We start from the raw sequence: 16,904 nt of genomic DNA on the forward strand, positions 1-16,904 counted from the left end.
AATTTGCTGTTTTACCCTAACCCTAACCCTAACCCTAACCCTATCACCGATAGAATTGTTTCAGAATCGTTTGTTTATGTAGTCGGCACTTAATGTATATCGGCCGAATGGACGTCAGTGATTGGTTGAAATTACAGAAATACGACAACTTTAACATGGAATAACTTAGGGATTTTTTTTTTTAAGAAGACTAAGAGAAAAAGATGTTCTATATGACACATTCTACCAGTGTTCCAAGTTTCAAAGTGTTTCGTTAATGAAAAATGTGGCCCCCGTTTTATAAAAGATCCTACTGAGAATTAGTGTTAGTGATAAGCAATTTTTTATTGCATTGTTAGTAAAGATTTGTTTTGGGAATATTGTTGCTCGGTTTAGTGAAAGTAGTATTATTAAATGGTTTTAACAATTATGAGTATGTGTGTTACCATTGACAATATTCTTATTGATATGCTCACCTGCTTAATGAATTGTATGATCATCCGAGTGATTGTTTCTGTCCACAGCTATCGTGGAGAACTCGAAAAATGCATGCGTTCAAATCCATTCTGTCTCGGTGTATCCACTTACTTACTCAATGATTTTGAAGCCAAATGTCGTAAGTAAAATTCTATCTGTATCTTTACATTTTATTTTGTATAACATTCAGTGAACAATCTCATCGTTAGATGAAGCTCTCAATTTATCCTATCATAATATTTTTAGTTCGTTTCAGACAATTTCACAAAGTGATAAGGAGTGTCTGTAAATCGGCATAGAACAAAATTTGGAAAATCTTCACTCGAAAAGGAACCGGTTTTTAGACTTCACATCGTTGATTACATCTTTTGCTGATATACATTGGTGAAGGATATGTATAAATATATTATTATAACAAAGGAGATTGAGGTCCTTTTATATCCTTCATTTAGAGCTGTTTCATCCAAAATCGATACCATGAGCATTATTATATTGTTATGTAATAATATATACAACTAATAACATAAGAGCTGTCATAGACTCAGAATTGAAGATCGCTTCTTCGGAATCATGCACGAACGTTACTTGTTGTGGCAACTTGAGTTGTATGTGTGAATATATCTACTGTACATAAACGTATATTATTTTTCTGAAGGTTGTTTCTACAGATATTCTATAGAAACTATAGCCGGCACTGATTTTTGTTACAATGTTTTATATCAAGACGACAGATGTAAACAAGCAATGAGATCGAAGGTAAAAGTGGGTAATGTATATGCCATATTTCGAGGGTTGTTGCTCTTCATCAGCACTCATCTAACCCACTCTTGCCCCCGAACACATTGCTTATATAGCTACCGCATACAGCAGTGTTAAGTTATTGGATATACCAATTTACATATTAGACGCATTCCTGGAACTGGTATGTAAAGTACGTCAGGATCTTTCTGATTTGGCGGACACCATTTGTTTTCTAACGAAACACTTTCAAATTTGGGATACTGGTAGAATGTGTCATATAAAACATCTTTTTCTCTTAGCCTTGTTAAGAAAAGTTTGTATATTCGAAGTTATTTCATGTTAAAAGTTGTCGTATTTCGATAATTTCAACCGATCACTGACGTCTATTGAGGTGAAAACAATTACTGCTGTGGTTTGTCAACAAAACGTTGTGCGGTGTAATGGGATCTTTTCCCTTGAATAAAATTAGTGCCGTTGTTTGTCAACGACAACTATCGGCGATACTGTTATTTATGACAACGTTCGTGCGTTTGTACTGGTTTTAGCTTTAGGGTTTTAGGGTTAGGGTTCGGGTTAGGGTTATGAGTATTTTTGCCAAATTTGTTGAAAAATTTGTGGCGATGTATTGAACCAAATTTGGCAAAAATACTCATAACCCTAACCCTAACCCTAAAACCCTAAAACGCACGAACAATGTCATAAATAACAGTACCGCCGATAGTTGTTGTTGACAAATAACGGCACTAATTTTATTCAAGGGAAAAGATCCTATTACACCGCCACAACGTGTTGTTGACAAACCACAGCAGTAATTGTTTTCACCTCAATAGACGTCAGTGATTAGTTGAAATTACCGAAATACGACAACTTTTAGCATGAAGTAACTTCGAATATAAAATTTTTTCTCTGTTCTATAAGACAAAACATGTTCTACCTACACAATACATCGGTATTCTGAGAACTACGTGTAATCAAGTCTTCTGATATGTTGTTACTTAATACTTAATTTTGTTTGTCATGTTGTCTGAAATACCTATTCTAATATTTGAACCTGAATCGATAGATACATTACTTAATTGATGCGAACAACAACTTATGCCAGTTTATATAATAGAAAGAAACAGCCGTTTCTTTCTATTATATAAACACTTGGGGACTTTTTCTACAGACAGTTTTTATGTCACGTATTACTAGAAAGCCGATCGATGTTACCAGTATTCAACACCATCTGTCAGTTTTCTGTTAAAAAAAGTACATAATTCTTTTTCGCCACATTTCAATGTTACAATGAAAACGCATAGCCTGAAAAGCGAATTGTGTCATTATTTCACATTATGCCAATCTACTCGGCTGAAAATGAATACCAGCCAAGAAATGGTAGAGACCGATCTCAATCTCCAACTTGATATTCGGCTATGTTAAGAGTTGAAGAGCCGAGGAGATGCTTACGTCGGCTCGCGAGCACATAGGCATTTAAAACAATAAACGAGAGCATAGTACATGCTGCTAGGTCATACTTTTTTTGTGGTGGATGACAAAGCTTTTGTGCAATATAGTGACGCGACAAAAAAAAAAAAAAAGATTTGTGCCGTTTTGTGACTCGACAAAAAAATAATTGGAATTCTCAAGACTAGACAAACATTGGTTTTATCGCTCGCTACATTCTGCAACAAGAGTTCTTTTGAATGTCTTTTGACTTTCAAAAGAATTCTTTATTCTTTTTACAAAACATATATCTTTTTCTATGTAGATACTAGTCATCCCTTTGAAACAATATTTTCCATACAGCACATGCCAGCTTGCTATTGATATATTATCGCTGTGTATATTTAGCACCAGTGTACCCACCAAAGAATAAATCCGTGGAGAGTAGAAATATACTTTAGTACATACACTCACTGCATTTGTTGTCTTCTCTGCGCAACCTTTTCCATTACATTTATATTTGTGTTATTAATCCGTTCTTCTCACCGGCATTGTACCGTTCATCTAAGTAAGCAACAAGTGGCATGTATATTGGACGAGTGTTCAGTGTTGTGTCAAAACTCCTAATGAGACCAGAAAAGTAGCAGAACTTTCTTGTTAGACTCATCGAGCTGAGACATTCACTACTGGATAAATATCATATTAGACTTCGATAAATTTCACTTTAACGAGGACTTACATGCTGTTACCAGTCCATTCTCACGAGTAGAAAACGATTTTGCTGGTCGATACATTGTGTTTAGATGGGAAAAGTCGGTTATTATTTTAGTATCCCATTGCAATATTTAGCGCACAAACAATATAAACAAAGAATAAGTCAAATTGAAATGATCTTAACATGAGAGAAAAAATGCAGTTCATATGATAAACCAGTTGGTAAAACGTTAAACAACGCAGTGACGATTGAGTATTGAGGTATCGTGTAGGCAAACTTTAGCGACAAAAACCATTAAGTAATTTAAGTAATTAAATCAGAGTTAACACATGACCAATAAAACCAAATAATCAAGACTCTCCCCACATTAAAGATTTGAAATTTCGCGTCAGTCATTCTACCTACATTGATTGAAATGAAACATTGATCAAATGTTTGTCTGTTCTCAATAAGGAGATAGTCTTGATAAATTAAAGTTATTTATTGGGAAAATTTCCCTTTCAAAATATTTTGTTACACCAACTTCAGTGCATAACTGCGAATTCATATAGTGATAATATTACCACACCTCTAGCTATACTGTATAGTTATACTTCGGCGAAGAGGCCAAGATAAGACTGAAACATGTTCAGAATTGTTACAGTGATTAACAAACTTCAGACTAATTTAATCTATACGTAATTCCTATTTTAATTGAGATTTCAAAGTTGATCAGATTCCAGGATTGATGCAATATTTACTTCTTTTCAGTGTTAGAATAGTCTTGGTTAATTAAAGTTTACTTGCTCACTACATTAAATGTGTTTAAAAAATATGACTACAAAAAAATGTTGCCGTGAAAAAATGTAAACAACCAGGTTTTTAAAAATCGGAACGTTTCATCAGATGTTAGTTAAATGCCCTAAATGATGACAAACATGTTTACAGTGCCGGCAAAAGGAAATGAATATCATATTTTCGATTGCAAATCCAATACGTTTTCGATTCTGATGCCACTGACTCTGTTGAAATTTGCTGCCAATTCTGATTGATTCTCTAAAATTGAAACAATTATCTCTTCATTTTAGCATGCAAAGTTGAGAATTGTTTAAGTTCGCGATTTGAAATTCATCCAAGGAACCTCAGTTGCACGTAAGTAGAGATTCATTACTCAATTCTACACACATACACATACACAAATATATGCAAACATGCACGTATGTGTGTGTGTTATTAGATAATAGACCTTATGGTATACACCTGGTAGCTTACCGGTAAAGCACGTTCACTTTCACAGTGTTCGTAGGTTATTTGAATAACGAGAGAGACCGAAGATGGAAGGTACGAGAATGTTTATTAATCACTATATATACACATACATACATATATGTGTGCATCACTTTCTCTTTTTGATTTAGAGTAAATTCTGACCGGCAACCTACTTGGTAGCATCTAGGTGAAGGAGAGCATCTTAATTTGTTCATCCTTTAAATTTTGAGGTCTTGCAGATTTTTATAGTACCTGATATCGAGATCATCTGTAGAGTATGAATTAAGGATTTGCGTTATCTCACCAAAAACCCAAGTTCAGTCATACACTGTTCAAGACGAGTTGGTATGTATTCTGCTCCTCCAATAACAATAGATATGAAGCTGAAAATGTATCTTGAGTACTGGATTTCCAAATATCCTCATTTTATTATACTTTTAGAACCACATTGGTATTCAGAGGGCAGCTGATTTCCACAACTGATCATATCTTTTCCTTGTAACAATATCTAACAGGTTGTTTTAATTTTGGTGGCTGTTTTAATCTTTAAGTTCCACCAATATTCTTTTGACCCATCGGTTTCAATGTAATCCACTTCGTCTGTAGATGTTTTCTTTTCTGTTATTTTGTTCAAGATCGTTCTGACCACTGTATCATGGTTCATGGGAAGATATCTGGAAGACATTCTCTCACAGTTGGCAACAATGCGGTTAATGTCTTCAGTTTTGGTCTTGCACAGCCTACATTTGTTGTCTGTCAACGTTTTCTGACTCTTATGCTGTAGGTACTGGGTGGGGATCTCTTGTTCAAAGTAGGATGTCATAAACTTGTCGGTATCCCATGCCAAACACTTGGCATGATCAGTCCCTTCTACGGTTCCTGTTTTTCGTGCCAAGTACCCATGTACTATCTTCTCAGTGAACTGCTCATCTTTTTTATTTTGTTCTTATGATAAATAGATTTTATCAATGCTCCTTGGAGAGAGATCTATATCAGCCCTTATTTCATATCTCTCCTCAAGTTCATTAGTTATCCTAATTATGTTATTGGTTTCATGGTTGCAAATTTGGGCAAGATAGTTACTGGTCACTTTCCTCTGCTGTAGATGTTTCAGTGTCACAATGTGCTTCATATGACATCAATACAGATTTGAGACTACGACCACCATCCTTGAAAGTATAGCTTATCTGCATCTATATTGATGTTGAAGTTTCCTGTAATACTGTGTGCGTATGTATATATGTATGTGTGTGTGTATGTATGTATGCAAGCATGTGTGTTTGTGTGTGCATGTAAGTATTATTTTATTAAGTTTATTTCTACAGATATTTTAAAGAAATTCTCGCCAGCACTCATTGCTTAAATAGCCACCACACATAGCGGTGTAAAGTTATTGAGTATACTAATTTACTTATGAAACGCATTCGTGGAAGCTGTTACGTAAATATTAATGATTTGTAGGTACGTGATATTTCGTTACGCAACCATAATATACTATAAAGTATATTAAATCTTTTTATAAGTCAATACCACGTTCTACTGCGTTAGCAACGTGTTCGAGGATGATTAATGAATCAGATGGGTGTTGATGAAGGGGCAAAACCCCACGAAATATGGCATATCTGCCCATTACCCATTTTTCATCTGCGATCTCATTGCTTGTTTATATCTGACGTTTCATATACAAAAATCAGTGCTGGCTATAATTTCTATAGAATATCTGTAAAAATAATCTTAACAGAATATTGTAAAAAGCACTGCTAACGCAGTAGAACGTGGTTTTGACTTATAAGACCATTTAATATACTTTATAGTATATTATGATTGCATAACGAAATACCACGCACATACAAATCATTAGTATGTATGTATGTATGTATGTATGAATGTATGTATGTATGTATGTATGAATGTATGTATGTATGTATGTATGTATGTTATTCTTTAATGCAGAAATCTGCTAGAAATGCTTCAAGCGGGTGGTGAGGTGACAATTGCTAAATTCACTTTAATTATAATAAAATTCGAAACTGGTGATTGTCGGCGTCAACACAACAGAATCTTAGAGTTTTGCATTTTGCATTGGAGTCAATAAGTTCGGCTGCCATGAGGACTGGAAAAGACTGGTGTTTCGTTCTGTAAAACTTCGCCAAATTGTGTCCAAATAATGATCGAGAGAAGTGAAAAAAGGATTAATGGATTATTTAGTAAGGGCAGAATGTGGATGAGGAGTGATCACAAAAGATAGCATTAGTTTGTGTGAGATGGCTTGTGCACAAGATGAAAGGTGGAAGGTCAGGTAATGATAGCGAGCCTCTACATGGTATTTAGGAAAATTAGCAAAATGTATCTCAAACAACATCTACTATCTTGAAAATATTACATTTGACAATGTGACAGTATGCCTTTGGTCATAGGGTGATTTGGAGTTAAATAACAGCAACAGCAATAGAAAACTTAAGTAGGAGTTTAATGTGCTTCAATTACTAGCTTTTACCGAATTGATTTTTACTGAGCTATAGCTACAGCTGTCTCCTTGAAGTGTGATGCAAATAAATTAACTACTGTTTTAATAGCTTGACTACTTGCAATTTTAAATGTTTAGTGAGAATTGATTATGAATTTCCATAGTAACGTAGTCATCTGTAGGACAGGTTTTTAAGTTATACATCAGTTCACGCATTAAAATAAAACATCTTAATTTGTATTAATCTAATTGCTACTATTAAGTGTTTAGTTAAAGTTTCAGAATCAGATATACATCACATACATATAAAAACTATAAATAAAACAAACAAACAAAAAACATGTTACAGTAAGGTTAAATATTTAATTCTGAAATACGACGATTTATTTAAAGTTTTGCCTTGTGACGCTTTTCAGAGAGTGTTTAAAAAATTGATATTTGTCATTTTTATACAAGTTAGGGGCCTTGAAGTCGGAAAGGAATTATCAATAAGAAATTAATGAAGAAAGACTGGGTTGTCACTTCTGGAATGCCTGTTATCAGAGGATTGACCTGGAGTTAAATAGTAGCACAACTTCAGATCACCCAAGTAAGAGCATGACATACTTCAGTTATTGACTTTTATTGAAGTAAACTAGCAGCTGCCTGCCCGTAGATGTTAACAGCTGCTTGCAATTGTAAATTCTCAGCGAGAATCGATGATGAGTTTCTATGGTAACCTATTACTTTATATTATTATGTATAAGTTGTAGTTTATACACATCATAGGCGTAACCAGTGACGATTCAAGTCGGTTGGACGTCCCACCTCCAGCAGCACCTGTGATATTCACTATACTGAAATATTTCCTGTGAAAATTAAACTCGTTCATATTTGTGGATGATTATAAATGACATACACGCACAAAGAAACAAATGTTCATTCATATATTTTTTACATAATCATCATCAACATAACTACTGTCAGTACATTCCTCCCAATATAAATACCAGCCTTTATGATTTATCATCAGTACTTTTGTATGTACATGTATACGGGTGCGTTTGTGTGAGTTTGTATGTGTGTGATTGTGTGTGTATGTGTGAGTGTGTATGTGCATGCTAGTGTTTGTATATGTATGTGCCTGTGTCATTCATAGGGTCCTACTACGTAGATGGGAGCTTCGTTTTCATTTTCTATACATTTCTGATGGACAGTCATTGTAAAAAAAATATAGGTCTTTATACAAATGTACGTCTCTCTTCCCATTATCAAAATCATCTCTGCGATCATCACTACCAACAACACTCTGTTCTTTTAGCATTATTTATGCATTTATTTATATAGTATTAGCATTATTACATTCAATTTCTCCTATCATCATTATCCCCTTATTATCCTCATCATTATTAATGCTGTTATTAACACATTCAAACATCCTAATAGCTATAAATTTGTTCATTTATATTCTGTTTTTGATCTAATTTTATTTTTATCATCAACACCAGTATTATTACCATTTTTTTAGCATTTCGCATCATTATTTTTTCATTTATTTTTCATTATGCGGATCAGAATTAATATATTTTATCTACACTAAATTATAAATTTAAAGTCACAGACACGATTGATTAATCCCGACGTGTTCTACCTGATGAATACCATTTTTTAAATGGTTCCTCCAGCAGCTTATGAATACGTAAACTCTGGATTTATGAGTATATAAAGAACGCTATTCCTACAATTATTTCATTATTTACAAGTACATTTTGATGTCAAAGTATCCTGTTTCGTAATGCACGGTTCGTTCCGGGTGAGATTTTTATAGACGGTATCAAATTCTTTATTAATGACCTGTAGGGACGCCGTATTTCGTTATGCTTCCGAGAATGTATTTAATATGTAAAATTGATATATCCAATTATGTTACATCGCTATGTTTAGTGGCTATTTAAGCCATGAGTTTGTGGATGGTTAATGAGATAGATGAGTGCTGATAAAGGAGCAAAAACTAAAATATGGCATATACACCCATTACTCACTTTTCATCTTCGATCTCATTGTTCTTTACATTGGAAGTAACAAATTCAGTGCTGGCTATAATTTCTATAGAAAATTTGAAGAGATAAGCCTAGCAGGTTCTTTATATTTTTCACAATTACTATTTTCACTAATAACCGTTTAAATTATAAAATTAACTTTTAGAACAATATATTCTCGCCACGACTGACAGACAACTATAAAATCAGAAATAACTTTCTCAACTAAAATCAAGACTGGAAGAAAAAATTGAATAGTCCTTACTTCCCTTTTTCAAATTCTTAATAAAAGACAACTTTGCCTGTGTTTGTATCGTGTATCGATAGCTTGATAGATAAATATTTACTTCTGAATGCAGACACAACGGAAAAAAACGTAAGAAAGAAATTCCCTGTTGCTATCAACGGCCATCAAAACTCATTCAAAGAAAGTTTGTGAAACTAGTCGCTATCAATCCGTTTTGACCTTTATTTTACGATTAACAGCTCTAAAACAAAATTTCCTAAGAGGAGATATATATGGCAATGTTATCTGTGAAGGATTTATTGGATATCAAGTAACTTCTGAATTTGACGTTCAAATGTTTTTGCAGTACTAAATGTCGTTGGTGGTATAATGTTGCATCATACTATGTAAAAAACAAACGTTGATTTTCATACCAATCTGCGTGTTGTTGTCCCATTCGCAATCTGTGTCCACGGCTACTCTCACAAACCGAACCTGTTTCATGTTGACTGCGTATAAAAATGTAAAAGCCGCAAGAGAATTTTTTGTCATATCGCTGCGACTTTACATTTCCAATGAACGATCCACTGTGCATTTCAAGTAATTACAGGAAGAATTTCCAAGTAATTACAGGAAGTAATTCAAGTAATTACATTTCAAGTAATTACAGGAAGAAATAAATGGACTGTTAATAAAGCTAAAATTGACTGCCTGATACACGTTAGATCTATCACCATGCATGATGTTAAAGTTACAATGAACGCTTCAGTTTATTTTCTATTCTCTACCATATTTCAGTGAGGATACCAAATCACTGGAGGCAGAAATTTAGAGCAAGTCACTTACTTTTATGAGTCTTGACTGCAAACTTTTGTATTCTTGTTACTCTTTGAATAAGCTTCCGAAGAAGATGCTACAATCTTCAGTGGAGATGGATACAGCAAGCAAATTAGTATCTGATAACTCTGAGAATTTTGATGTCAATTGAAACAAATTGGGCAAAAAGTATATGTAGCATACAATCTCGCAATAATCGAACTTATTATAATCAACTGGTTTGCGAGAAGCCAAAATTACGAGATTAGCGTTATGGCATTTAGAGAATTTGCTGGTCAATGAGATTAACAGAAGCCGATAGCCGAGTAGTGAAGATTGCTTCACCGTGATTTTGTCACTTGTATTTTGGATAGCATTTGCTCAAAGCTACAGTACCACTTTTTGACACAAAACTTTTATATCATGAAGAACCTTTCCTATCTTAATTCCATAAGCGAGCAGCCTTTCAACATTGAGAGTCTGAAGATTATACAGAAATGTCGGTTGATCTTGGACGGCCGGAAGACAGAGTGCTATAGTATATCTAGTTTCATCTAGCAAAAGATAGGTATTTTGAACTTACTGGCGTATTTTGAGCTTATACAAGCTTTTGCATCCTCACGAGAATACTGTCTGTGAACTGTTCAAGTTGTTTCAAATTGTTATGTCACTGCGCATGTAAAGTGTGGGCTGTGAGCGCAGGTTTTCCAAGTTGTGGATATAATTAAAACGTATGTGTGGATTTCATAGTGGACAACGGACCGGACAACAATTGCTATGAATTGGCGATGTGCCGAAAACCTAAATCTTGAAAACATCGTTTGTGTTTCAAGGTGAAACATCAAAACAAAAGAATTACCGTTGTAAAGTGTACTGTAACTCAGAATAGACCATTTTCATGTTTCATTCTTTTCAATTCTATTGAGAAGTAGCTTTGAATTTGATTTATCATAAAAGGTCTTAGAATTACTAATATACAAGTTTTGCCCCTTTCAAGGGAAAGTTGAAAATACTGATTCTGGCACCAGCTCCAGCTATAAACATTCTATATGTTTGTAGATCAGAGACTATACGATTGAACGCATCTTTCTTCAAGACGGTAATGTGACTTTGAGGAGACTTTTGCTCTTTCTATATGCATGAGCGATCGCATAATATATACATTGACGTGTGTGTGTGTGTGTGTGTGTGTGTGTGTGTGTGTGTGTTATCTCTCTAGATACGTTCCTAAAACATGAAATGTTCACCAAATGTGGTCATTATAGCACCAGAACTATAGATAAGAGCACGCATGGTTATAAGACTATTTCTATCAGTGATACGAACAGAAATGAAGATGTCATATGACAAGCCAATGTTGAAACGACAACCCAATCTAGAAATGATAAACCAATCCACGAACTTTTGATACACCTTCAAAAACGTAGGAACTTTTGATAATCTTATACTGTGTTAAGTGATCGGATGAAATGTGTATGATGAAATAATAAAAGCGTGTTTATTAAGCACCAATGTTATAAAATTTTTAAACATGGTAAGTTCCTCAGTTTTACTACAAATACACAGGTCTACTCAGCAGGAGGAACGTACATTATCTGGGATGAAGATTAAGGCTGGTCTTTTTCCTTATATTGGTTTTCTTGAACCTTCCCTCACGAAGCAGCAGGATATCATGCCCAGAACACTTGCTTGCGTTGTTGCTAGCTCCTAGTCTTAATCCTTTCCCTTAAACTGTTCCATCTCGGCGATACTGTTACTGAGGGATTCAGTTGTCAGATTTCTTTTTGTTCTTTCTGTTATTAATAACTCTACAGTTAGCTCTTCAGGTTTATTTTGAATTTGATAACTCCTGCAGCTTCTCAGTAGATAAATTCGTACCAACTGTACTAACTTCTCCAAGACTTGTGCATTAACATTTTGTATTCTCCCTTCATGGGCCAGCTCAAAGATATCATTGATGACTGCTGATACCAATTCCTCGTAAAATTCCTGGTTGTCATTGCATTCTTATGGCCATAGTTTCTTCCAGACTTTTCTTCACTGCGTTATCCATTGCTTTGTCACGGCCATCAGTTGCTTGAAAGTTCGGCAACAATTTTAGGTCTTGATAATATCGGACTCGCCTGAAACATCATTCTTAAGTATTACACTATCTTTCCTATCCTTCAACGTAGAGATAAAAATGCGAAATAGCATCTTTTTCAAAATTCGCCTGCTTATCTGGAACAGTTTCCATACTCATTGATAGTCTTAAGAACCTGGAGAAATTCTTTAACTTCTGGGTGCCTGCATTTGAAGCTTCGCTTGGTATGCGGATGCCGTGTCATTTATATTATCGATTGAATACCTGAAATCAAATTTTGTTAGCTGTGATTACGCCAGAATTATCATCTTTTTGTCTTGCATGTATCTGAAGAAGATCCTTGCTTTTTCTTTTACGATAATTTTGCTTGATATCATGTCGCGGTGCGTTTCATCGTCCACTTATATTGGTTTCAAATTTTGGCACAAGGTCAGCAATTTCAGGACAGACAGTAAGTCGATTATATCGACCCCAGTATTCAATTGGTTCTTATTTTATCGACCTCGAGAGGATGAAAAGTAAAGTTAACCCTGGCAGCATTTGAACTCAGAACGTAATGTCGGAAGAAATGCTGCTAAACCATTTTCCCGGCGGGTAACAATTCTGTCAGCCCGCCGCCTTATCTTCATTTATATTGCAAGTATATTTTGTTCTCACTTCACATTGAAGCAACTTTAACTATAGAAAGAAATCAAAAAGTTGAAGTAGCAAGAGAAAGGATGAAATAATATAAGCAGACTGACGCTTGAACAAAAGTAGAAAATATGAAAGCATCAGATAAGAAAAACCAATATGCATGAGCACGAACATGCAGATTACCCATAATATTGAAGAGAAAATCGATAGATGCGTAGAGGGAACACAGATGATAAAGAGTTATGTAATTATGTGATAACACTGAGAGAGAGAGAGAGAGAGAGAGAGAGAGAGAGAGAGAGAGAGAGAGAGAGAGAGAGAGAGAGAGAGAGAGAGTAGAAGTGAGTGAGAAACAAAAGTGTTATCATATCTATCTGAACGCGCATTAGCGAGCAGAATATCTGAAACAATTTCAAGAAAAAGACTAGGACGGTATGGAAATAAGATTGAAGAGTTATTTATCGAGAGAAATGTTCAAGCAAAAAACAACACTGGGGACAATTTGGAGCTTCTTTGATACACTATCAGTAGGAACAAGTTTTATTTTTCAATAAATTCAATCCATTTTCCAGCGTTTTATCTATGAAATCTTTAACAACATAACGAAATAAAAGTAATCATGACAAAAGTAACAAAAATGTAAAACGTGGTATATTCTTGGGTCCCGTTACTTATCGTAAAAATTTAATGAGTTTCATTTTCATAATAACTCATTATAATGTGCCAGTATATAATTTATTACAAGTTATTACATAAAATTAATGCAATTCATGAATATATTGACTCCAAGAAAAGGAAGGATTATAGCGAACCAATACTAAACGAGTATCTATCTATCTATCTATCTATCTATCTATCTATCTATCTATCTATCTATCTATCTATCTATCTATCTATCTATCCTTCTGTCTGTTTGCCTATCTATCTATCTATCTATCTATCTATCTATCTATCTATCTATCTATCTATCTATCTATCTATCTATCTATCTATCCTTCTGTCTGTTTGCCTATCTATCTATCTATCTATCTATCTATCTATCTATCTATCTATCTATCTATTTATCTATCTATCTATCAACCATTCACGCAATCAATCGATCAAGTCACTCGGAAAAGATAGTAGTACAAAATATGAAAGCGTCACGTCACCCTACTTACTCCATGTGAATATTATGTTGTCAGGTCATTGCAATATTATTGAGAGGGAAACAATTTATTACTTGTGAATACTTTTAAAATGATACTGAGTGCCCTTTTGCTTCGAAAACTGAGGAATTATATACCTGAAGGATCAACAATATACCAAGTAGAAGGAATCATGTTAGCATTTCTTTGTTTCCTATCTTGAAATGTGACAGGAGTTTCATTCTTACATACATACATACATACATACATACATACATACATACATACATACATACAAACTATTAATGGGAATAGTAACATACCACACTGATTCGCTCTGGGAGAGCAAAACTGATCCCCAAATGCAGAACCACCCACATGCCAAAATACTACCGGCCAACTGTATACCAGGACTTAATGCATAGAATATATACAGCATGTTTAAACCTCTTCCTCCAAGACAGTTACGAAAGTAGTAACATCATCACAGCAGAACAAACAGCTGGGAAGGAGGGAGGCTGGGGATGTGCCGAGCAATTGTTAATAAACAAAACTGTAATGTGAGAGGTGCGGAAGGAAACTAATTTCAATGTGACTGGATTACAAGAAAGTCCTTGACTCTGTCTCCAATTCATGGATGCTAGAAACTCTTCAACTTGCTAAATTTCCAGTGAGCATAGTCAAAGACGTAGCAGACCTGACTTCATCGTGGGCCACCATTTTGAAATTAAACACAAGGAGTGATTGTATTATCACTGATAGAATAAAGTATCGCAGAGGTATATTCCAATGGGACAGCCTCTCTGTGATGTTGTTTATGCTTTCTGTGAACCTCCTGTCATTCATGTTAAAGAGCTCTGAAATATATCTCACTGGTTCACAAGGAAACAAAAATACCAAAATTACACACTGTTTCTTTATGGATGACTTGAAACTATATACCTCTGATGAGGAATATTACAGGTACCTAGGAGTGGATGAAAACATATCTTAATATGGCACCTGTAACGAAACAACAGTCATTAAAGAATATTTCTGCCGAATAAAGAAAATATGGATCTCGTAACTCTGCATTCAATAAAACTGTGGCCCGCTATGTGTTTTCTCATACCAACATTTGGGCTGCTTGATTGGACGTTTGATGAGATCCGAGCCACTGATGTGAAAACCCGGATTATACTAACCAGTTTGGACGCTGAAGGATAACTCCGAGGGAAAAGAAATAAAAACCCACAGTTTTGGTAGAAGCCACAGTCACTCATAATAGAGAGGTGTACTGGTGGAATGTCCCAGTGAAAACCACAATAAAATATAAACATAATATACTTGACATAGTAGTTTGAGATAGAGAAGAGAAATTGTGTACAGTTAGGAAAATCAGCTACCCAGAGGATGTTAACATAAAACTAAAGATTAGAGAAAACGAAATACCTAATCTGAACTATTGAGAAATCTACAGTTACTCTATCCAGATTACAAATTCAGGTTTATACTTATATTGGGACACTAGGATATGTAACACACGGCCTAAATACCAATCTTGAGAAATTAGGCTTCTCAAAACCAGAAAGTAAACTAATTCGAAGATTACTAATCCAGGCCATCACTGGAACTGTAAGAATCTGTAAAAATTTCCAGATTTTAATAATTTAAGTATATATGTTTAGATATGCAACTATATGCATGAGAATACGTACATAAAACAAAGCATACAAATCTACTCACATACATACATACATACATACATACATGCATACGTACGTACGTACGTACGTACGTACGTATGTACGTACGTACGTACATACATACATACATACATACATACATACATACATACATACATGCATGCATCCATACATACATACAGGTGTGTGTATGGAGAGAGAGAGAGAGAGATAGAGAGAGAGAGAGAGAGAGAGAGTTTGAAGTAGTATACAGATATCGTATATTGAGAAAAAGAAGGCAGTCAGAATTTTGGATAATTCTCTATTAGCGCTTTCGTTCGTTTTTCGAACTCGTCAAGACAAAATCAAAATCAGATGGTAAAAACAGAACGTTTTGTTGTTCATTTATATGAATCGGATGCTTTTTTGTGAAAACATTTATATTATACTATTACTGTTCTTTCTGAATGTGGCTCCAATGTTAATAACGTGATACTCATCTCTATAAATGATCATATATATATATATGGGGTTTTGACAACTTTTGTTCTTGTAGAACTTACATATACCCGAGAAAGAATACTAGAACACCACTGATTAAAGGAAGATATCTAATGTAGCGACTTGACAAAGTAATTCGTGAAAAAGATATCTTTTGAATTATCTTATCCAAACAAGCATAAAAAAGAAAAATATATCCTACAAAAGGATGAAAGATACTCAGAAATATATTTAAGCAGTCTCTGCTTTATTATATAATTTATATCCTGCAGAGTGGCTTCCAGTTAAATAGACAGTATGCTTACAAAACTCATTTATGATGTTTGATTACATAGAGAATAGATTGAATTATAACCAGTACCAAATTATTTTTCTATATTCTGATTTTATTTTTTTAAATTTATGAATATTGCACCAATATTTAACGTTTGTTCATGGAAAACATGAAATTACACAGAATATGGGACTTGACTATACAAGTGTAAAGGAATATACATTTTTATAGGACTGAACTCTTTTAAATTGTTCAGTGATGATCACAACCTCCTCTCTTTTCTTATCTTTTCCATTTTACTTCCTAAAACTGACGTCTTGGAAGGTCACCAGCCCTTGTGAGAAAATGAGTTTATTTACAAATATGTTGATAGAAATATAATGGAAAGAAAAAGAAAGAAAGGAGAGAAAAAGAATGCTTTGTAATGAAATTTTAATGAATTAACCACAGCAAATTGAAAAGAAACCACTTCTCTCCTTCTCTCTCTCTCTATCTATTTATCTATCT

At 34.3% G+C, this 16,904-nt stretch overlaps 1 protein-coding gene across 1 annotated transcript in view; it reads left to right on the plus strand.

The window, feature by feature from the left end:
• Positions 1 to 16,904, plus strand: part of LOC106879637 (uncharacterized) — a 147,492-nt gene that overhangs the window by 51,772 nt on the left and 78,816 nt on the right. The window contains exons 4-5 of the mRNA XM_052972379.1: positions 504 to 595; positions 4,405 to 4,468. Of these exons, the coding sequence (XP_052828339.1) occupies positions 529 to 595; positions 4,405 to 4,468 (131 nt within the window). The 5' untranslated portion in view covers positions 504 to 528. The remainder of the gene's footprint in view (positions 1 to 503; positions 596 to 4,404; positions 4,469 to 16,904) is intronic.

The sequence above is a fragment of the Octopus bimaculoides genome, chromosome 13 (assembly GCF_001194135.2).
Source record: "Octopus bimaculoides isolate UCB-OBI-ISO-001 chromosome 13, ASM119413v2, whole genome shotgun sequence".
In the NCBI taxonomy this organism is placed as follows: Eukaryota; Metazoa; Mollusca; class Cephalopoda; order Octopoda; family Octopodidae; genus Octopus; species Octopus bimaculoides.